Source organism: Pteropus medius, unplaced genomic scaffold (assembly GCF_902729225.1).
Source record: "Pteropus medius unplaced genomic scaffold, Ma_sr-lr_union100, whole genome shotgun sequence".
In the NCBI taxonomy this organism is placed as follows: domain Eukaryota; kingdom Metazoa; phylum Chordata; class Mammalia; order Chiroptera; family Pteropodidae; genus Pteropus; species Pteropus medius.
Genome location: NW_024344241.1, coordinates 2,599,153 through 2,623,931, shown reverse-complemented (window position 1 = coordinate 2,623,931; position 24,779 = coordinate 2,599,153). Strand labels below are relative to the sequence as shown.

The window sequence follows — 24,779 nt, the reverse complement described above, 5'->3', positions numbered from 1 at the left end:
ATTGTACTATTCTTTAAACTTTTTTTGGATATAAACTATATTTTTTTGAGTTTGGGTGGGGCGGGATGCTGTTGAGGCAAGACCAGGAGCAAATGCTGTGAGGGGCAGTTACAAAAGCAGCGATATTTGGAAGAGAGGAAAACCTCTCAAAATGACAACTCCGGCCCTTCCCGGGACCCTTCCCTATAGGCGGTTCTAGTCACGGGGCACTGTGCTCCGCCCACAGCTCCCAGAATCCCGCGCGCGCGGCCGGCAGTTCGGCAGTTTCTCTGTGGCGCGGCCGGCGCGGCCATGGAGGATGATCCTCCTCCGGTGGAGGACCGGCGACGGCTGCAGGAGGAGCTGACCGAGTTCGTGGAGAACTGCTGTCGGACTCTGGAGGAGGTGACGGTGTCCTTGGGCTGGAGCCTGGATCGGCTGGACCCTGGGGAGGAGGAGGCGGCAGAGGTAAGGGGTTTGGGCGCGCGGGGTTCCTTTGGGGGCCTTCAGCCTGCAGTCTTCTCTGGCTGTGGAGGAATTCGCGTGGGGAACCGCGGAGGGGAGGTAATGGGAGCACCCCGTCCCCGCCCCCCCCCCCATACACCTCGTCTGCAGAGCCGTGGTGGGCGCCTGGGACCCGGCTTGGAACGCCCATGACGCCTCCGGGTCCCGGGGTGGGGCGCGCAAGACTACCCCCCGGAGCGCTCGGCACCCACCTCTTGTGCCTCACACCTGCCTCGGAACTTCGAGTTTAAAGAAAATGTGAAAATGCTGTGGGCGAGGGGGTAATGGTAGATCTGATGTTTATTTAGAAAGTGAATGGGTCTCAGAATGCTAACAGGTATTGGTTTGCTTTGTCATCTGTCACTTTGATTCCGCAGTTGCCTCAGGTTCGGTGTCAGGAGAGCTTGGGAGTTCAGTTCACCTTTGTTTGCCTAAAAGTCTTGCACTTCTGACTGAGGACAGCACCGACCCTAGAATTATTAAACGAACATCACTAAGAGATGGTGACTGCCAGATTTCCAAAATATTAGAATTGTTTTGAAAAAAAAAAAATGTAGGTTAGTCTATTAGAGTGACCAATTCTGACTTTTTTTTTAATAGGGTGAGAGGAAGGGAAATGTTCCAGTGTGAGATAATTCATGATCTCTAAATTCTTTCTGGGTTTACTATGCTGTAATAATTTCTCTTGGGTTTAAATTACATAACTGATTCCCCAGAGGCATTTAAAAGTGAAGTACAGCATAGGGAATATAGTCAATAATATTGTAACAACTCTGTAGAGTGCCAAGTGACTACTAGACTAATCAGGGAGATAACTTCGTAAATTATATAAATGTCTGACCAGTCTTCTGTACACCTGAAACTGATACCAAATAATATTGAATGTCAACACTAATTGAAAAATGAAAATTAAAAAAACTAAAGAAGTGTATTTGATTTATATACAGACTGTTCATATTTATTGTATTAACAGTATAGTAGAATTAAAAAAACACTATTTTTTTGTTTAGAGGTATATTTGAAGCTGTGAATTTCATTGAGTGAAGTATACAAAGTGCTATATTTAAGTGTTAATACAGGAACACTTAAGTTCAAGCCTTTCCATACCAGTGTTTACTCAGCATTGTAGTAAATTTGGATTTATGGTGTTAACAACTCTGTATATTCCACTTACTATACATTACCTCATTTAATACTCATCTTTACCCTATGACTAAGTACTGTTAAGCCACATTTTGCAGATGAGGCAAACCCAGAGAGGTACGAATTTGTCCAAGGACACACTGCTAATGGCAGTAAGGATTTGAACTCGGGCGTTCTGGCTCCTGAGAATCTGTGTGCTTAATTGCTATGCTGCTTCTCTAAAACTTGTTTGTAAAATTCCCAAATTCCGACTGTCGGCTATGGGTATACATCTTACTTCTGCAAAACCAATATCTAATATTCAGGAAAGTGACTGGCTTAAAAAAAATCCTGGTAAGTGACATCTATAACTCCTGGACTAGGTGCAGTCCAGATAGTTAATGAATCTATACTTTTTTGTTAGAGTATTTTAATACTGAAGTTGAGTGAACAGCAGTCTCAGTTCCTGTCCTCATAAAGCTTACTGTCTGGTGGTAGTGAGGATGAAAACAGAAATCAGCCATAACATTATAATATGACAAAGTCTGTGAAGGGTGGGTTAGAATTGCTGTAGTACAGTTTATTGTGGGCTGTGGTGGGACAGCAGAGACTTCTTGGATAAAGTGAATTCTAAGCTGATAATAAAAGTGAGCTGAATTTAGCTAGGTGAAGCACAGAGGAAGGAAACATCAACAGCATGTGTAGAATTCCAGAGACAAGGGCATGACCAGATCAGTAAACCTATAGTTAAGGACAGCTAGAGCATAGGATGTGGAGAAGGAGGGGAATGATAGTAGTTAGGGGCCAGATCTTACAGGTCTCTTTGTCAGCCATTTAAAATAATCTATATATATATTTTTTAATGAGGGCAGTGGGGGAGGCATGGATGTATTTTAAGCTGGGCATATCCTAAATATATTTTCCTTTTAATAAAGTAATTGCTTACATTTATTGAACACTTGCTATGTATCAGGTCCTGTTTGAATTGCTTTAGGTATATAAATGCACGTATAACTTATTTAATCTTCACGATAGCTTTATGAGAGAGATCCTGCTATTGTATCCATTTCATAGATGAGGAAACTGAGGCAAATAGAGGTTTAGTACCTTGACCAAATTCACACAGTCAGTAAGTGGCAGACCCGGGAACACACTAGCTGCAGTGTAGAGAATGGAATGGACAGCAAGACTGGAAGCAGAGCAAGCAGTTTGGCAATGTCTGTTGTAATCTAGGAGAGAGATGATAATATCTTGAATTGAAGAATTGGTAGTGGGGATGGCTTATGTGGAGAAATTTGAGTTATTTAGTAATAAAAAGGATAGGTGATTGATTAGATGTGGATGATGTGAGAGAAGAGGCAGTTTCCTGCGTAAGACCTTTCACTGAAATAAGAAAACACAAGATGAACAGGTTTGCGGGTCAGGAGACCATGAATGTAATTAATTATTTTTAGTCATTTTGAAATTTTAGTGTCTTTAGTGTAAGGTATTCAAGACAGAAACAAGGTCTAAAGATCTAGATTTTGGGAGTCATCACTATGTAGTGAAAATTGAAGCCATGAAAATTGAAGTCTATATCAAATGGCAAAATACCACTGGTTAGACATACATGAAACACCAGCGTGTAAAGGGGGACATGTAGTGGTATACATACACAGTGGAATATTATTCAGTAGTAAAAAAGAATGAAAATTTTGCCATTTGCGACAATATAGATGGACCTAGAGGGTATTATGCTAAGTGGAGTAAGACAGAAAAAGACAAATACTGTATGATTTCACTTATATGTGGAATCCAAAAAATAAATAAACAGAAGCAGCCATAGATACAGACAATAAGCTAATGGTTGCCAAAGGGGTGGGGTTTGAGTGTTTGGAATGTAAATAAAAGAAAATATATGTGTAACACAGGTGTATAAAGTGCCTTTGGGAAAAAAATGACAAAGGGGGACAGGTAGAACAAAGACAGATCTTTAGAGGAGACCAAGTAGAAGGAGCCAGAGAGGTAGAAAGAACAGGATGATGGAAATGGACAATCGTATTATGATATTCTAAGCATTCAAATATTATTAAGACTGTGACATATGCTTTGGCTATAGTAGCAAGAAAGTTGTTAGTGACCTACTGACTGATGGGTGAGGCTGTTGAGGCCATGAGTGTGAATCAGTCTTTCAGAGTTGGGCTTTGAAGGGGTGGAGAGAAGGCAGAGGCTATAAGGGGAAGGGAGATTGAGGGAGGTGGTTGTTGTTGTTTTTTTTTTAATATGCACATATACTCAAACGGGGTTGGGAGAGGCATGTAGAAGAGGACATAACTAGATAATACCACTTAAGTATAAACATTTAATTATTTAAATTTTTAAATATTGTGTACCTTGTTCCTTTGCTTCTGTTTGATTTTTATAGGATGAAGTTGTGATATGCCCTTATGACTCCAATCATCACATGCCTAAATCATCTTTAGCGAAGCACATGGTATCATGTAGATTGAGGAAACTGGGCTACACCAAAGAAGAAGAGGTACCATATATTTATTATGTATATGTCATATAATTTATGCATTAATAAATTTACAATATCTGGAAGATACAGTGTAAGGTTTTCTGACATAATAGCCATTTATGGGATGGAATGGTACTTGCCTAATGTCACAAATTATTGCAAAAATATTTAAATGATACTACTCTATTGTTGGTTTATGCCTAATCTTAAAATAGTTAATCATCTGATACTTAAAAACACTAAGCTTTTTTTCTTTACTATTTAGGATAAAATGTATGATTCTGAATTTTTCTATGAGAATGCGAGGATACCTTCAGTTACTTTAAGTAAGTATTAACTTAATAGATTATAATTTTAAAATATCTTACTGTAGATATATTTGAATAGGTATTGATAATTCATTTTGAATTATCAAAAGAATGGACTTTTTACTTATGATTAAGGAAATCTTGTACCTTAGGAGAATATAGGATTAATTAATGTACAGTGAAACTAGTTTTTGTAATCTGATATTTAGAGACCAAGCTTATATTAATAGGCAATGAAACCTTGCTTTGTACAGTAGGATGCTTCTTGATTATAACAAAAATCTGGTCACACAACACAGTTTGAAGATAGGACTGAGGATGGAAATGTGTTCCAAGAGATTAAAATCTTAGGCTCTGAAATTAGATTGCCTTGTTTTAGCTCCTGGTTTTGTCACTAATGTGTGACTTTCAGCAAAGTAATTAACTGTTTCTTTTTTTTTTTTGCCTAAATTTCTTCATAAAATGGGTATGATGGTAATAGTTCCTATGTGAGGATTAAATGATATGATATATGTAGTATTCTAGAATAGTGCCTGACACTTAGCAATGATTCAAGAAATTTTAGATATTTTTGGTTGCTAAAATTTGTAGTGGCTATTGCTGCATGCCTGAATATGTTTTCTGAACCACTTGATCCCTGGTTACTTACTGGGATCTAGTCAGATCTGAAAGAATTCTGCATTCGGATTACCTAGGCACTGATGTGGGTTTTTCCTCTAAGATTCTTGAAGGTTTGTTTATGTGCTCAAAGAGCTTGGATTGGAAATCAGTTAGTAATTTAATTGTGGACACTGATAATTCATATTGTGTTTATGGATTTTTTTTTTTTTGACAGATAAAGACTCACAATTCCAGATAATTAAACAAGCTAGAACCACAGTTGGCAAAGATGGTGATTGTTATAATCAAAGTAAGTGGCATCGTAGTTTGAGCTAATTAATGAATCAAACTGTTTTTCTCCCACAAAAATATGTTACTAACTTTTAAGAAACTTGTGAAAACAATTACATGGGAAAGGTTAAGTTTTAATTTAATTAGAGTGCCATGCCTGGTTTCAACTTCATTTGTTAGATATTTTCTGCTCAAATATACCAGAGTCCTCAATAGCGCATTATCTTAGTTAGGGCTTCGTGCTTTGGAATGACCTAGTAGGTGGGATTGCCTTGTAATAATAATTTTTAAAATTATTGTTTAGTAAATAAATCTCAGTGAGTACAACTATTTTACCCCAAGATTTCCTCTCTTGAGAATTAGCCCATTGTTAAATGTAAGAATGTCGAAATGCAGTATAAGGCTAAAAGAGATCAGTCTCCACAGCTGCCCCCCTGAATAAAGCACAAACACAAAAGTTTTACATTCAGTTTCAGAGGGTTTGTGAATCCCTTCATGCCCAGGTTTGGAGCTGGGTTAGGAGTGTCTGACTTGGAATTACTTCAGCAGAGACTAGGTTAGAATTTTTAAGCATGAGCTTTTAGGAAATTAAAAGAAAACTTAATCTATCAAAAACAGAAGTAAACGAATAAATAGAGTTAGATTTCTGACTCTAGATATAACATCTAGCCTAAAAATGACTGTCTCCTTCTATAAGGATTTCTGAGTTGTCTTGAATCTTCTAACGGTTGCTTTCTCTGGACATCTTACCTTTTTCCCCCCTCACTCTTCTTTCGAGTTGAATTATATTCACCAGCCCATTGTTATGATTTGTTTTTTACCTTGTTGATGTTCAGGGTCTTAACCCATTGTTCTCAGCCAATATCTGGGTTTGATTTCTCCCTAAGTTGCACTGTGGCTTCAGAAGGACGAAGTCTCTTATCCTTAGTGTACATTATGTTGTTTCCTTACTATAACCAGAATCACATTTCTTGTATTCCTGTTTTGGTGCTCCCATTTTTATGTACTTTTGTGCTAAATTCCAGGTTTTTTTCTTTGAGGGAGAAATTTGATCCTCATCTTTTTTGAAGAGATTGCTGAGCTATGATCAATCAAGCCTTGTTCTGGCCCCTATTATTGGTTCTACCCATTTCCCCTGTTTAGTTAATGAACCAATTAAAAAGGAGAGAATTATGTTCTTTGGAAGGGTTAATTGTTAAAGGACTTTATTTGACCTTAACTAGTTAGATAGATTTACTGGATTTATTTCAGAGTTGAAAGAGAACTTGGATATCATCTCGTCCAGTGTCTGCTTTTTACAGATAAGGGAAAAAAATCTGTCTGATAGAGATGATAAAGTTCTGGTGTATTTGTTCTAAAGGCCCTCAATACTTTTAAATTTTAAGAGAGATCCTTTTTTTCAAAGCTCTTTTATATATTTCTTTATGCCTCACAACAGACTTGTGATAGATTGGACAAGTATTTTCTCCTCCATAGTTAGTAAAGAAATAGAGGCATACAAGTGAATTAAATTAACACTCCTTTGCTAGATAATAGCAAAGCTGGGTTGAGAACCAAGTTCTGAATTTTGGCACAAACTCTGAACTGAGTTATTCTGCTTTCTGTCAGAAACTCCACATTTAGTGAAATTTGTGGATTCTAGGTGTTGCTCAAATATATTCATTATTATGTCTATCATGATTAAGTAGAACATCACAAACTTCAATTCTCTATACTGTAACTGTTAATACTGTTCATTGTTTATTCTACTTTATGTGAGACTATTTTAAAGAAATAAACTACTGCTTCACCTTTTACAAATGACAACTTTTCTGAGTTTTCGCTTCTTTATCTGTAATACAAAACTATGTTGTGGTGTGGTTTAGAGCAATAGAGATATGAATGTTACGCTAGCCTTAACTAGTAATTGGTAGCTGCTATTGTCTAAGCAGTTTAATTTCTAAGCAAATTAATGTATAGGAAGCAATATTAAGATAATGAAATGGGGGAGAATTTTTTTATATATATGAGTAATATTCTAGACATTAGAAAATGTTCTAAGCTTTTTATTTATATAATTGAGTAATAAGGCAGATTTGGACATTGAGTTTAGTTCTTTACAAAAGAATACTTTCAACAGTTAAGAGGAACTTTTATTTGATTTTCAATCTTTGCACTAGCTTAAATTAAGATTTAATTGTTAAGAATAACTTTTTATATGATCTATAACTTTTTAGAGCTTTTTCAAAAATCTTGTATAAAGTTCTGCAATTTCTTAAAGATTATTTTTTGTGACTCACTTATATCTTAGGCATATTAAAATATTTTACCCCGGGACCTCTTTAATATTGTTTTATTGATGTATTTACTTTGGAGGAAGATGACTAACATGAACAAGTTTACATTTCCCCATTTAATTAATATTTTGTTATTTACTAAATTATAAGTTTTTTAATGAGGTTATATTTATGTTTTTATTTCATCAGTCTTAAATCTAAACTCAAGGTACTGAATTCTTAATCCATTAATTTTGTGAAAGCTTAAACAACCGTTAGATCTACTTATGTTCATATATAATTACTTTGGTTAATTTCATAACCTAGATATTAATTCCACTCATAAACAATCATTTTATATTGAGTGGTTCATCTTTTTCCTTCCGTATTAAAGATTAGAGTTGCTATACTTTTATGATGTATACAGTAGACCTTTGAACAACATGGGTTTGAACTGTGCAGATCCACATATACAAAGATTTTTAAAATTAAATACAGTTGGCCTTCTGTATCCATAGGTTTCACATCCATGGATTTTGGTATCCCAGGAGGATACCAAAACAGAATTTTCAAACCACTGTTGGGAATCTAGGGATGTGGAGGGCTGACTGCGTGCCTTGTTCTACACCATTTTATATAAGGGACTTGAGCATCTGTGGATTTTGGTATCCGTGGAGGATCCTAGAACCAATCCCCTATGGATACCAAGGGCTGACTGTAGCTAAGTTTTTAGGGAGTCAAAAGTTATACAAGGATTTTTAACTGCACGGGGAAGTTGGTGTTCATGCCCCTAACCCCTGTATTGTTTAAGGGTCAACTGTATTTGAGTCATGGCCACGATCTGAAGATCAGTTTACTAAAGAATCCTAAAGAGACTGGATTACAGTGGTTCTAGAGCTAATCTGTTCCTACTACTTGTGAGAATTTGGCAAGTCATTTTGCTTCTGTGGGTTTTAATTTCTTTATCTTTAATGTTAGGAAATTGATGCAATGTGAATTCTCCCTAAAATTCTGAATTCGTATTTTGGAAACAATGCCTCTTGTTAATATTTAGTGTTGTTTCTCATATGGTTAAGGTGCTCTATGATGGTAAGAGTGACTTAACAAGGAGGAATGAGAATTAAGAGTTATTAAAAAGGAGATTAAGAGTTTCAGTTTGGGGTGATGAAAAGTTATGGAGGTGGATAGAAGAGATGGTTGCACAACAATGCGATTGTGCTAATGCCAATGAACTATACACTTAAAGTGCTTAAAATGGCTAATTTTATGTTATGTATATTTTATCACAATTAAAAAAAAAACTACTATACAAAAAAGTAGAAAGAAGATCTCAGAATTGGTGTGATTACAGCCCATTCACATGTACCTCTAAATCATATAGAAACTTGCATTTGAAAATTTACATTTTATTGAAATGTAAATGTGTTTAAGTGTGTTTACCCATTTTTTTTTTTGTCACAAATATCTGTGTTCTGAATGATTTGAATACAGTTTGTTGTTTAACTTTTCCTGTACTTTTTCTTTTTCAGTAATTGGGGTGAGTATAAAGAGGAATTAGGAACCTGAATGTACTCCTTATTTAAAGATATGCAGTATCCTTTTTGCAAATGATATCCTTTTAAAAGTATCACTCAAATTTCTAAACTTTATCTTAATCACTGTCACAATAATACAGTCTTGATTTGGAATTTTAGTTGAATTTCAAGGAATTTAAGTATCAGTCTTCACCATACAGAAATTTAAGATGGATAAAGAAAATTCCAAAATATTTTAAGGAGGAAATTATATTTCTTTGTTTAAAAATGACAGGCAAAGGTTTATGTGGAGCTTGCTTATAATACAGTCATGTACTGCATAATGATGTTTTGTCTACAACAGACAGCATATAATATACAACAATGATCTGTAAGATTATAATGGATTATAAGCAGAAGTTTGTGATGGTGAAAGAAAAGGCCGGACCCAGCTAAGATGTGGAATGTATTGCTAGCTCTGGGCGGTTTAAATAGACAAGGAGGCTCAGCTTGTTGTCCGTCTGCCTTGTGCCTTGCCCCTTGCTGGGGCCTGGAGTTGGTAAAGGAGTTAAGAGAGTGGATGGAGAAAAGGAGAGCCCAGGAGCTCCCCCCACAGCCCATGCCTGCCCCTTCACAAACATGTACATGCACACACACTTCTGCACACAAACTCATTTCCCTCCATTTCTTTTACCTCTTTTTTCCTCCCAGTTCCATTCCTCCCTCTCCTCTTTCTCTCATTCTCTCTCCTCCTTCCCCCTTTTATTTCTTGTCTCAAGCTTTATCTGTTTTCTTTTTGATCTCTGCTTCTGCTCCCCCTTTTTCTCCCTTTCTCTTCTCTTTCTCCCTTCTTTGCTCCCTCCTTCTTATGTCTGCTCTGCCTCCCATCATGCCTTCCTCCACAGTCCTTCCCCTGCCCCACTAACCCATATGCCGCCCCCCTACACTTTATCTTTTATACTGTATCTTCACTGTACATTTTCCAGGGTTAGGTATGTTTAGATATGCAAATACTTAATTGTGTTACAGTTGCCTATAGTATTCAGTATAATAACATGCTGTACAGGCATGTAGCCTAGGAGCAATAGGCTGTACCATATAGCCTAGGTGTGTAGTAGGCTATATCATCTAGGTTTGTGTAAGTGCACTCTGTGATATTCACACAGTGATGAAATTGCCTAACAACGCATTTCTCAGAACATATCTCCATTATTAAGTGGCGCATGACTGTACAATGTTTTCTAATCTTTGTATTTCTCTCCCAGACTTTTATAGCCTATATTCAAAGGAATTAAGTTTATCAAAGCTAACTCATTTTTATATTTTATATTATTTTAAATTAAATGTTTTAAGATCTGGCTGCATAAAAGGTCTTTTCCTAGTGTCCACCAGAATTAGGGTAAAATTGATTGACTTGAAAGGGAACCCTTCTTCCCCACTAACTCAAAACCTGTCAACTAGTACAAATGGCCATGTATTGTTATCCATAGCTATTAAACCACAGACTCAGATTCAATGTAGTTATTCTCTTAATTTATAGACAAATGTAAAGTCATCTCTTTTTTTGTACTGTAATACTTAGTTCATGGTATGGTTTTGTTTGAAAACAAATTTTTTTAGGCCTTCTTACTTAGGAAGTCAACAAGGTTAGACTTTATCAAATATAAGTATCTGGGAAGAGCCACTGATTTTACATTGTTCTGTGAATCAGAGTTATTACTTTAGAGTAACCTAGCAAATATTAAAGCTTTCCTTTAGTAGCTAATGTTCTTTATTTGCATTAGTGAATAATGAAGTATGGGACTATCATTTTAAATTGCTTTATTTACAGTTACAATAATTTTTTATTTCTTTGAGAAAATTTGAATCTCAAAACAAAATTTTTCTTCAATGTTTAATACATCATATCAAGGTATTGTATTTACTTTTTTTCATTAACGAGCAGATTTTAGAAAGTTCTGTAACCATTGTGGGGGCACCACTGTTAACTTTTTTCAATTAATTTGGTTAAGCCAATATGCTTCCTCTTGAGAAAATTAAAACAAGTTTAGTCTTAATCTGTCTTTCTCTGTTCTGAGGAAGTGTGGAATTTCTGCTACTTAATTGTTTTTTGGTCCCTAGCTCTAAGTCATTGCACAAATGGGATATATTTTGAATATGGAACAGTTAACTTGATATCGCGGATGAAAAAGACACATTTTCTGTATTTTTCATATTTCCATAATTCATTTTCAAAGGGACTATAATGTTTATATTTATTAAAAGTTTTTCCCTTAGCTTTTATGGGAAAAAGCATATAAATGAGAAGTTAATATCTTCTTTTAGAATGTGGGTAGCCTTTTAAAAATTGTTACCCAAAAGATTTTCTTAGAAGCAAATTGTCTCATGGTTATTACTACTAAGCATGCCTTCATGGGATCTCTCTTAACACTGTTGGAGAGAATAGAAAACGTCCACAGTACATCCTTTATGTGGGTATAGCATTCAGGATAGACTCATTGTTTATCATTTATCATATAGATTGATACTTTATATATTTAGGGATTATTGTGAAAAAATTATGTTAATATTGTATTACAGCACATATTTAAAGATAAATAGTAGAATTTTAAGTCCACAGTGCTTCATGTATTGTTTATTCTTGTGATTTTATTTTTACTTTAGGGATTTATTCTTCATTGCCTGTTGAAGTTCCTCTGAATCACAAACGATTTATTTGTGATCTAACCCAAGCTGATCGTCTTGCCCTTTATGATTTTGTAATTGAGGAGACAAAGAAAAAGCGCTCTGATTCTCAGATTATTGAAAATGACAGTGATCTCTTTGTAGACTTGGCTGCAAAAGTCAATCAAGGTAAGAGATGAATATCTTAGTTTTTTATTTCTTAACCGTCATTCTGTTCTTTGAGTGTTAAGATGAGTTGGAATAGGATAGTTTTGTATCACCTGATATTCATATATATATTAAGGTGTTTACTTCGTACATGAAATTTTGCTCTCTAATTTTTCATTAAGCATAGCTTCCTCCTGTAAGAATGTTATATACAGCTGTGCTGTTACTTAAATCTATGTACCTAAACACTCTTATGTTCAACTGATGACTAGAGAAAAGAAATGATAACGTAGCACATTTATAAAACAGAATTTTTATAATATTTTTGTGTGCTACACTGAAACATGTTGAAATATAGGATGATTGTGATCTTCCTGCTAATTTATAAGAATTTAAAAACTTCTAAGCATATAATAATTTTATTTTATTTATTAGATAATAGTCGAAAGAGTCCAAAATCTTACCTTGAAATCCTGGCAGAAGTGAGGGATTATAAAAGAAGACGCCAGTCCTATAGAGCTAAGAATGTTCACATAACCAAGAAATCATATACTGAGGTAAGTTTTACATAATCTTGTAGAGCTTTGCCGAGAACAGAAATTTCCCTTAGGTAGTTTTCTGAGTCTGTTCTATGAAATTCCACAGTTCCTCAGAGATTGTATCTTCAAGGTGGCCATATCTCATTTTGTATTTGCTCCATCACTGTCAGACCCACCCTTTACCAGACAACGGCTTTTCAGGGTACAAAAACCTTACATAAAGAGTGTATAATCTTTAAAAAAATACCTCCTTTTGAGAAAGTGGTAAGAGCATGGATTTTGGCTTTAAACAGAGCCGGGCTTAAGTTTTGTATATGCTGTTTATCATTGGCTATTTGACTTGGGCAAGCTATTTGAGCTTTTTAAGATTCAGCTTTTTTCATTTTATAATAATACAGACTGCAGGGGTGTTAAGATAACTGAGATTATGCATGTAGACACAAATTACTCAATAAATAGCTATCTTTTTTTTGGGACAGAAATTTTAGTGTGCTTTTATGTACTCTACTAAATATTTAGATTTAAGAAATATCATGGTATAAATTATTTATATACTGTAAATTAAAATATTATAAAATCATATAATTAATTACATTAATCTCTTGATATATATTTAGATTTATTTTCAGATGTCATTCAGTGGATAGAGTTAATGAATTTTTTGGTATATGAATTTCTTCATTGAACCCCTAATTATTCCCATGTTATTCCTCACTTCTCTCTATGATTTCAAAGACTTTTCATAATCTGGCCTTGTAGAATGTATTGGAAGAGTTCCTTCCTCTTCAGTTTTTAAAAAGAGTTTGAGAAAGATAGTTATTAAATCTCTGAATGCTTGGAAGAATTCACCTGTTAAACCATATGGTCCTGGACTTTTATTTCTTGAGAGGTTTTTGATTACTTATTCGATCTCCTTACTAGTAATTGGTCTACTCAGGTTTTCTTTTTTATTATTCAATCTTGGAAGATTGTATTCTAGGAGTTTATCCATTTCCTTTAAGTTGTCCAATTTGTTGGTATATAATTGTTCATAGTAGTTTCTTATGATCCTTTGTATTTCTGTGATATCACTTGTAATCTTTTATTTCATGTTTTATTTATTTGAGCCCTTCTGTTTTTCTTGGGTAGTCTAGCTAAAGGTTTGTTGATTTTATTTTTTCAAAGAACCAACCCTTAATTTCATTGATCTTTCCTATTGTTTTAGTCTTTATTTCATCGATTTCTTCTCTGATCTTTATTATTTCCTTTCTTCTACTAATTTTGGCCTTGTTCTTCTTTTTCTAGTTTCTTTAGGTGTAAAGTTAGTTGTTTGTTTGAGATTTTTCTTGTTTCTTGAGGTGGGCCTGTATTGCTGTGAACTTCCCTCTTAGAAATGCTTTTGCTTCATTCCATAGATTTTGATATGTCATATTTCTGTTTTTGTTTCTCTAGGTATTTTTTTTATTTCTCCTTTGATTTCTTTGTTAATCCATTGGTTGTTCAGTAGCATGTTGTTTAATATCCACATTTTTGTGGGTTTTCCACTTTCTTATGATTGATTTCTAAGTTCATACCATTGTGGTTAGAAAAGATGCTTGATGTGATTTCAGTCTTCTTGAATTTATTGAGACTTGTTTTGTGGCCTAACATGTGCTCTGACCTGGAGAATGTTCTGTGTGCACTTGAGAAGAATGTGTATTCTGCTTTTGGATGGAATGTTCTCTCTATATATATCTTTATGTCTATCTGGTCTAATGTGTCATTTAAGGCCAATGGTTTCTTACTGATTTCTTTGTCCAGGTGATCTATCCATTGCTAAAAGTTGGGTGTGTAAGTCCCCTACTATTTTATTGCTTTTAATTTTTCTCTTTAAGTCTGTTAATATTTGCATTGTGTATTTCGGTGCTCCTATGTTGGGTGCATATATATTTATAAATGTAATATCCTCTTGCTGGATTGACCCCTTTAGCATTATGTAGTACCCTTCTTTGTCATATGACAGTCTTTGTTTTAAAGTCTGTTTGTCTGATATTTTTATAGCAACACCAGCTTTCTTTTCATTTCTATTTACAGAGATTATCTTTTTCCATTCTTCCACATTCAGTCTGTGTGTGTCCTTTTGAAGTGACTTTCTTATAGGCAACATATAGATGGGTCTTGTTGTTTTATTCATTCAGCCACTCTGTGTCTTTTGATTGCTGAATTTAGTCTATTTACATTTAAAGTAATCATTGATAAGTATGCACTTTTTGCCATTTTGTTAATTGTTTTTTGGCTGTTTTTATAGTTCCTCTCTGTTCCTTCCTCTCTTTCTCTCTTCCCTTGTGGTTTGATGGCTTTCTTTAGTGTTATGTTTAGAGTCCTTTCTCATTTTCCTTTGTATAGTTTACTATATGTTTTTTCTTTGAGGTTACCATGAGTTTCACATATAACATCCTATGTATATAACAGTCTTTTTAAAGTTGATAGTAGCTTGAATTTGAAATATTCCAATGCTTTACATATTTACCTTTTCCATGTTTTATATTTTTGATGACATTTTATATCTTTTTATTTTATATTTTCATGAACTATTGTTTTAATTTTCTTTTATTTTCTAACCTTCCTACTTGCTTTATAGATGATTGATCTGCTACTTTTACTATATATTTACCTTTTCTAGTGATATTTTTACTTATATATGTTTTCTTATTATTAATTAGTGCCTTTTCTTTTTAGCTTAGAAAAGTTCCTTTAACATTTCTCGTAATCTTGGTTTAGTGGTGATGAACTCCTTAAGCTTTTGTTTATCTGGAAAACTCTTGACCACCTTCAAATCTTAATGTCAGCCTTGCTAGGTAGGGTATTCTTGGTTAGAAATTTTTTTCTTTCAGCACTTCGAATATGTCATGCCTCTCCTTTCTAGCTTTTAAAATTTTTGCAGAAAAATCTGCTGACAACCTATGGGGTTTGCCTCTTATGTAAGAAGTTGTTTTTCTTTTGCTACTCTTAAGAGTCTCTCTTTATTCTTAACTTTACTGTTTTAATTATAATGTGTCTTGCTGTGGTTCTCTTTAGGTTCATATCATTTGGAACTCTCTGGGCTTCCTGGATTAGGGTGTCTGTTTCCTTTCCCAGATTAGGGAAGTTTTTTTTTTTTGCCATTATTTCTTTAAATAACTTTTGTGGCTCTTTCTCTCTTCCCTTTCTGGGACCCCTATAATGTGAAATTTATTCCACTTGCTGTTGTCCTAGAGGTCTCTTAAAGTATCTTTGCTCTTTAAAATTCTGTTTTCATTTTCTGCTCTGTATTTCATCGCTTTGTCTGCCTGCTCACTGGTTTTACTTCTACTTCATCCAGTTACTGTTAAACCCCTGTAGTGTATTTTGCAGTTTAGTTATAAATTTTTTTTAATACTTCCTTATATTTTCTATCTCTTAAAGTTCTCACTGTGTTCATCCAGTTTGTTAAACATTTTTATGAGTATTACTTTGAACTCTTTATCAGGTATGTTGCTTATTTCTGTTTAATTAGGGTATTTTTATGGATTTGTTTTATTCTTTGGTTTGGAACATATTTCTTTGTTTCCTCATTTTGCCTGACTCCCTATGTTTGTCTATATGTATTAGGTGAAACAGTTACCTCTCCCAGCCCTGAAGGAGTGGTCTTATGTCGTAGATGATCTGTGGTGTACAGAAGTGCAGTCTTCTCTTGCCACCAGAGTCAGGCGCTCAAGGCGCTTCCCTTATGTGGGCTGTGTCTACCCACAGCCTGTGGCAAGGCCAGCTGCGGTGTGAGATGAGTGGGTCGTGGGGCGCTCATCTGGCCTGGCTGTGGTGCAGCTATTGTGCGGGAAGTATGGGGCACGGTGTGCTTGTCTGTCTTATTGTGTGCCTACTGCATGGCTTGGGGAGGGTGCGGATGCTTGCCTGGCTGGTAGCAGCACGGGATGGGCAGATCACTCTACTGGTGCCGGCGGGCCAGAGGAAGGGCACCAAAAATGGCATATACCAGCGTCGTCACTAGCAAGTTAGAATGAGATTGCAAAAATGGTGCTAGCTAGTGCTTATGTTCCTGGGGAAAATCCTAGTGAGCAACTGCTTTAAGTTTAGTAAGTAGATCTCCCTCACTTGTGGTCTAGGCCTTTTCAAACTGGTGCTTTTGTGCTAGATTTCAGGGTGAGTGGGTATGTACACACGCCCTTTAAGAGCAAGTTCTCCATTCCCTACAGTTCTTTGTTTTAGCAGACTTAATCTCTATTGATTTTTAAAACCAGACACTTTGGGGCTTATCTTTCCTGTGCTGGATCCAAGAATTGGGGTGCCTAATGTGGGGCATGATTCCTTCACTCTTCGAGGGAGAGTTTCTTATTTTTGAATCCCTTCTGGTTGTGGGTCACCACACCTGGGGTGGGGTCCCAGATGAGCCCGTGTCTCTGCATTTCCTACCCATCTCAATGCATCTCTTTTATCTTTTGTTGTGGAGGCACTGTTCATCTAGCTCTCAGATCCTTTTCAGAGGAAAATTGTTCCATCTGTAGCTGTTTATTTGTTGTATCCATACGAGGAGGTGAGTTCAAGGTTTTCCTATGCCTCCATCATGAACAGGAATATCACTGTTTGAAATCTTGATATACACTGTTTTCATGAAGTGCTAGTTGACTCTGAGCCATCCAGTGGCTTGTCGCATTTATGCTCTGTACCACATGGCTTAGCACTTAATTTTATGCTGTTCTTTTTGTAATTAAAGTATGTACTTTAGACATCTCTCTCAGTAGAGGTCTGGGACCATGTCATACTACCTTAGTGATTCTTATAGTCCCTCAAATACTTGGTTGTACAATACCTCATTTGTTTATTCTGTAGTCTCATAACCTTATGATCAAATTTAAGTGTTGCTGTTAGTGTTCTTTACAATTTTATGGTTAACTATTTATTATGGAAATATTTAAACATGTACTGAAGTGGATGGAATAGTCTAATAAACTTGTATGTTCATTACGTATGATGTGTGATGTATGACCCATCACCCAGCCTCAGCAATTATCAACATACAACCTCCTGGTTTTATTTATATCCCCACTCACTATCTATCTCCCCTGTCCTAACACTTGGTAATTTTAGAAACAGATCCCAAATAATCTTTCATCTGTAAATTACTTCAGTGTTTACAGATCTTTTAGTGATTTATATCTCTGGTCAGGGCTTTTTCAACATTTTATCAATTCCTAACTTCATTTATATCTTATATAATTTTTCTTTGCTCTGAACTATAACCTGAACTTTGACAAATTTCAGTAAATTTATTACATAGTATACTTATGTGATAAATAAAAGTAAGTATACTTACTTACTTTTAAGATAAATGCACACAGACCCCACCCTTAAGGAGCTTATTGTAGTTAATAAGTGAAAAAGACCTTTCAAAATACAGATTGTGGTAAGTGCTAAAATAAAGTGAGATCAAAGTATGTGGGAAGAAGGAGCAACTTTTAAAAAAGGTAAGATTAGTATAGCCTTCATAGAGAAAATAATATTTGAGAGAAGGGGAGAAGCAGAGATAGGGGTAAGAGAATGTCTTTATTGAATTTTTCATATTTGATGGACTTGTGCTAGGTTGGCCCTGTGGAAACCGCATCCAGTGACATTTGGCTTCATGGAGCTCACATAGAACTACTAGTCAGGGAGTCATTGAGGGCTACTCCAGAAGTGTTAGAGCTGGAATTGGAATTCAGGTGTGTGTGACTGTTACCACTCCCTGGGTTAGACCTTGACCTGTCTTAGATTTTCCACAAGAGAATATAGTGGAGGAGGGGAAATGGTGGATGAAGATTTTCCAGGTGAAAGGACTAGTGTTCCTAAAAATAAAAAAAGTACAGGAGTTTTCCAGAGACCCGTTAGTAATCCAGGGTGGCTAGAACTTGGGGCTTTTAAAGAACTATCAAGTGGGAGATAAGGCTAGCTTCTACTTTGTGATGTAGTAAAATTGTGGAAGGCTTCACAGGCTCTGTTACAGGGTTTGGACATTATTCCATTTTACTTTAGGAGCTGTTGAAAATTTCTTTGAGATGGGGAGAAACGCAGTCAGACCTGAACCTATAGTATGTGTCTCTGAGATTGCCCTTTGTTTCCTGTACCTTTCTTCTTAAAACTTTCCTAATTAGGCGTGAGGGAACCATCTGTAAGCTTCATCTAAATAGTGACCAGCCCTGTGCTTGGTGATGCCATAGAATAAACAGGAAAGAAAAAAACCTTTAAATGGTTCTTAGGTAATTAATTGATAGTCTCATTGGGAAAGTATCTGTGAATTGACTATAATGTTTCATGTTTTGTCTGTCATTTAACTTAATTATAAGGTTTTTTTTTAAAGTTTTATTTGTAAATCAAATATATAAATAAATTGCAAAACTATAAAAATAGTACAAAGAGCTCCTGTCTATCCTTTATACAGATCACTTGTACTGTCTTTATCTGTACATTTTTTACTCTCAGTTTCTATCTGTACATAAATTTTTTTTCTGAACTATTTAAGAGTTGTAGACATCATGATCCTTTGTCCTTAAATACTTAGTATGTATTTCCTAAGAATAGGGTTATTTTCTTACATAGTCATAGTATAGTTATCAACTTTAGCTGATTTAACATTGATATATTTTCATCTACCATTCGTATTTCAATTTGACTGTTATCTCTTTTGTTTTCTAAACACATCCCATAGTCCATTGTATCATAGCTCTTAATAAATATTTGATTGTCAGTGGTGATTTTTGCCCCCCCTAGCTTATAGTCTTAATTTTTTGAACAGCTTTCTTATCTGAAATTCTGTGCTTAACTCTCCTTAGGTGATTCGGGATGTGATAAATGTGCACATGGAAGAACTCAGTAATCATTGGCAAGAGGAGCAGGAAAAAGCAGAGGATGATGGTGAAAAGTATGTCATTTTTATCGGTGAAAATATTCTCTTTTTAATCCGTTACCTGTAATTGTTTAAATTTTAGCATTTCTAAGGCCATTAGTAGCACACTATTACTCATCAGAATGCTTTTCGTTTGTCATTGCTCAGGATTATTATACCAGAGTTGTAAAAGATGTTATAAAAGCTATGTTTCTTTGATTGCCTTCTTGTATGGAATGTAAGATTATATATATTTACTTAGACGTTATCTGTCATTGGTCTGATATAGAATATTGGACTTTAGTCTGGCCTATATGGGAGACCAGAGGTTAAAAGTAACAGTAATATTCTTTTCTGGGTTTCAGGAATGAAGAAAGGCGATCAGCTTCAGTAGATTCACGGCAGTCAGGTGGAAGCTATTTGGATGCCGAGTGTTCACGACATAGAAGGGGTCGGAGTAGGAGCCCACATAAACGAAAAAGAAATAAAGATAAAGATAAAAACTGGGACTCGAGAAGAAGGAAGGAGAGGTAAGTCTAACACTGTGTTATCTAACATTGAATTGTTTACTTTTGAAAAATAGACAGTTCCTTCTGTTATAGACCATGGTGAAAAAATAGATTGTAGCAATAAATTAAGGTAAGGCGGATAAATAATTGATGAACATTCTTAACAGTCATCCTGTTTCAGTTCAAATAACCACAGCTCTGGTGACAGTTCTCTATATATCTGATTGGATATGGGTTTCCTTTTTTATTACTTGTTTTCTAATCAGGGCATTTGAAAGTAATGTCTAGGTAGAAAGATAACTGTTAAAAAGGCGTTTGCCTTTCTTCTGCTCCCGCCTTCCTTCCTCTCTTCCACTATTCCTCTCTCTTTTTGTTGTTGTCTTTTTCTTTTGCTAATTCCTCAGATAGAGGATGTATAATGTCAGAAAGAAGATCCAAACTTTAATATCAATTTTGCCCTTGTTAATATCCCTGATAAAATTTTGATATCTGAGAAATATGAACTAATACTAAAGTAATGAATTTAAATCAGTTGAAGTCTTTTTCTGTTTTCCAGCTGCTTACTGTGCATCTACCTGGCTCATCAGGTCTATAACTGAACTTCCTTTTTTCTCAATCTGCTCCTCTGTCCTCAGCATTTCCTATCCTGGTTAGTGGATGACCATCATCTGTTTATCTAAGTCAGAAATCAAGGAGTCATGTTAGATATTCCTTTTTTATTCCTTACCATCTGGTCTTAATTGCTGTCAGTTCTGCCTGAAAATACCTCATACACACCTCTGTGATTATTGCTGTCCATGTGGAAAATAATGGTCGTTTTCCTAATTATTCTATTTGTAAGCTTGTCCCTTTTGAGTTCATCCCAATGCTATTGCCAGAGTGAATTTTCACCTCTTAAAACTCTTCATTGGCAAAATTCACATTCCTTAGAATGCCTCTCAAGACCTCCTGGGTTAGGGCCTCTGCCTACCTATCCTTATATTATGCTCTAGCTAGCTCAAATTACAGTTTCTCATTCATACTGTGCCACATTTGTGCCTTTCCACGTCATGTTCTGCTGCCTGTTTTTTAAAAGCCTGCTTATTAAACTCCTCGTCCTTTAAGACTCAGCTTAGTCATTCCCACGAAGCTTTTTTTCACTCATTCAAACAGAGCTTATTTTTTCCATTTTGTTACCAGTCTACCTGGCACATACTTTTTATTGACTTAATTATTACTCTCCCTACTAGACCATGAGCTCTTTGAGGGCAGTCAATGTATTATTTGCTATTATCTGCACAGTGTTTGTCTAACAATAGGCTCTCAAATGATATCTTGTTCTTTCTAGGTCCCCTAGTGGTCAGGAATAAATAAGGTTTATTAGTTTAATAATTTTGCTCATACTGTCATGCAGTTCATATTTTTAAAGCTAGCTATGATTTAGTTCTCCTATAAAAATGAAATGTTTGCTTAGTAATTCCTTTTGCTTCATATAATGAATGATATAATTATATACAAGTTAATTCTTGATTAGCTATCAGAAATTGTGCTCTTCTACTTTCTGGTTCGTTAGTCCTTTTTTTACTTAATTAATTTTTGACATCTGATCAATTTCTATTTACTTAACTACAGTAGCCTCAAAATCTAAACATGGATAATTTTTTTAGAGAGGATAAACAGTATTAGCAGGAAGTAGTTTTGAATAGGCTAATCTTTGCTCTTCCCCCCTGAGATGGAATGAATTACGGGGCATTGAGATAGGAGCCAGGATAAGGGTGTCAGAAAGTTTCTATGACTTTAGTATTTTCTTTGAAATAAATTCTCTGGTTATCAACTAGGTACGTTTATTCAAAGTTAATTTTAAAGCAGAACTCAAAAGTGCAGTTTTAAAAAATCTATTTTGTTTATTCCTTAATTTTAATGATGCATTTTCCATATTTACTCTTAAAAAAATCACAGTTCAGTTGTAAATGCATGGTTTAACTTGTTCTGGTTTATATCTGATATAAGTATGTTATCGATGAATTATTTTAAAGCTTTTGTATTAAAATGTCCATCATTTATGATAGTTTTTTCTTTACCCTTTTCATTTCAGGGATGGGGAAAGACATCATAGTCATAAAAGAAGAAAACAAAAAGTATAAGTAAAGTGTTTTTGCATGATTTAATTATGCTGATGCAATGATAACCAATATGCTCATATTTTCATTATAATTGCTTTGAGTAGGAGATGTGTTTATATGACCTATCTAGTACTCAGATCATTATTTTTCAGTAAGTGTTTGTCTCAAACCATGAATACACAAATATTCCCTATAACTTTGTCTTCCTTATATTTTAATAGACGATTGCTTCCTATTACTGATTTTGTTTCATTCTTTTCTGATAATTTATGTATCAGAAAAAATTTTAAAGTCAGTACTTAAATTATATAAATAATACATGAATACATTCTCATTGTAAAAAAATTAAACCTTACAGATAAGGCTAAAGTGCCTTTGGAACACCATCTGTAATCCCTGTGGCCACCCCAGTGGTAACTATTGTTTACCACTACACTGGTGAATTGTAATGGGGAAAAACAACCTAAGTATCTGTCAGGAGGGGAAAGGCCTGGCTAAATAAAATACACTATAGTCATACAATAAATTGCTATATTGGTTTTAAAAGATACTAACTTGTAACATGGGTAGATCTCAGAAACATAATGCTAAGTGAAAGTAGCAAGTTGCAGAAAGATATGTTCAAGTTATACCTTTGTACAAAATAATACTGTATGTTTTCAGTGCCTGTGTACGTATGTAAACATATTTTTAAAGGTCAGAAGAACCCATACCAACTCACAACAGTGATTATTTAGGGGAGACAGTATAGATGGAGAGTTTAAGGGGTAGAAACCAGGATTGAGAGGGTGGCCAAAGGAAACTTTAGCTTTATCCATAATACATTAATTTTTTAAAAATAAGATATTCGTCTTTTACTTGTTAATTAAAAATACTTTTTTTTTGGTAAATGAACTCTTAAAAATATACTATCATTTTGTTTTCTGTCAATGAATTTTATTGAGGTACTGTTTACATAAAATAACATGTACCCATTTTAAGTGTACATTTCATTGAGTTTTGACAAACTATGTAACTATCACCTCAGTCAAGATAGAGAATATTTCCTTTGCCTGCAAAGATTCCCTTATATTCTTTTCCACAATCAATCATTTTTTCTGTCCCCAGCGGTAGGCATCCACAGATCTGCTTTTTGTTACTGTTGATGAAATATGTCTTTTCTAGAATTCATATAAATGAAATACTACAATATACACTCTGCCTTCTTCTACTCCACATATTTTTGAGATTGATTCATGTTGTGTGTCAGTAGTCTATTCCCTTTTGTTGCTAGTAGTGTATTCTGTTGTTCAATAGATCATTCAGTAAATTTTAGCATTAAATATTAAGCACTCATGTCTGAATATCTTGAAATGTAGTTTAAAAATTACAAAATGGCTTCCAAATAGAAATGAAACCTTAATTATTTCATTATGTAACTGACGATAGAAAAGTTGACTGAATTTAGAAAAGATTGGCTGTTATCCTTCAGATATAGAAAACGGCGCTTATAAGTTGGAAATCGACAGGTCACTTGTCAATATGAAGTCCTATTACTGCCATTGTGCTTAATTTCTAAATATATAAAATTCAAATTTAAAAATCTTAAAAATAAGGACTTTGGAGTTGCCATAATGTTGAGCTATATGAAATTATTGCTTTTGAATTATCAGCAATTTCTATAGTATAACTTAATTTATAATTTTGTTTTTCATTATGATTTTAATGATTCTACTAACTGGGAGAAACTAAAGGGTAAAATTAAAAGGCAGACTGGGTTTTAGTAAAAGAAACAACTGAAAAAAGTCGGGTAGTGGGATTGGGGAAAAAATGGAATAGTATGAAAAAAGATGATCTAAAATGTAACTAGAGTTCTTTAAAGTCCAAAATTTTTAGTATCAACTACTGCAAACTATCCAATAAAATGTAGAATTAGATGGTAAGAGGTATTTGTTTGATCTTTGAATGTATTAATTTTCCATGCTTATCTATGTGTGTTTTGGACCCTTTCACTGGATTATGAGTTTCTTCATCAATATAATCCCCATGCCTAGCATATAATGGTTGGTAATTTATTATTTAAATTTTGACAAAAGCATTTGCAAACCCATCACCTAACATCTATTTTTTATTCATAAAGTGTGATATTAATAAACTGCTGTCCATTTTACACATCAATCAAGTCCTAGCTCAGATGAAATCTTCTCACCCAAATATCTGATCTATTGACTGTAAATTTTTCCTTTCAAACTCTTTCAAAAGCACTAAACGTAGTTAATGTTTATTGAGTACCTACTGTGTGACAGACTCTGTTCTGAGCTCTTTTTGATTGTAAAATATACAAAAAAAATTACCATTTTACCATTTTTAAATGTATAGTTCAGTGGCATTAAGTACATTCACATTGTTGTACAACCATCATCTCTATCTCCAGAATGTTTTCATCATCTCAAACTGAAACTCTGTACCCATTGAAGAACTACTTTCCATTTACTCCTCCCAGCCCCTGGTAACCACCATTCTACATTCTGTCTATGAATTTTACTAATCTAGGTACCTCATATAAATGAAATTACAGAATATTCTTTTGCGCCTGACTTATTTCCCTTACCATAGTGTTTTCGAGATGCATCCATATTGTAGCATTTGTCAGAATTTTTTTTAAAGCTAAAGAATATTCCATTGTATATATATACCACCTGTTGTGTATCTGTTGCTCTGTGGATGAACACGTGTTGTTTCCACCTTTTGGCTGTTGTGAATAATGCTGCTTTGAACATGGGTGTAAGAAAACTGAATCTCTGCTTTCAGTTCTTGTGAGTGCATACCTAGAAGGGTAACTGCTGAGTCATAAGATAACTTTAATTTTTTGAGAAATCGCCATACTGTTTT

General features: G+C 34.7%; 1 protein-coding gene across 1 annotated transcript; it reads left to right on the top strand.

Moving 5' to 3' along the window:
• The first annotated feature begins 246 nt into the window (after nucleotides 1–246).
• On the top strand, nucleotides 247–24,685 carry SNRNP48 (small nuclear ribonucleoprotein U11/U12 subunit 48). Its single transcript, XM_039869382.1, has 9 exons — nucleotides 247–447; nucleotides 4,010–4,123; nucleotides 4,371–4,431; nucleotides 5,249–5,323; nucleotides 11,738–11,926; nucleotides 12,341–12,462; nucleotides 19,245–19,333; nucleotides 19,663–19,827; nucleotides 21,881–24,685. The coding sequence occupies exons 1-9, from the start codon at nucleotides 292–294 to the stop codon at nucleotides 21,927–21,929; spliced, it is 1,020 nt and encodes a 339-aa protein (XP_039725316.1). The 5' UTR covers nucleotides 247–291; the 3' UTR covers nucleotides 21,930–24,685.
• Nucleotides 24,686–24,779: the final 94 nt, after the last annotated feature.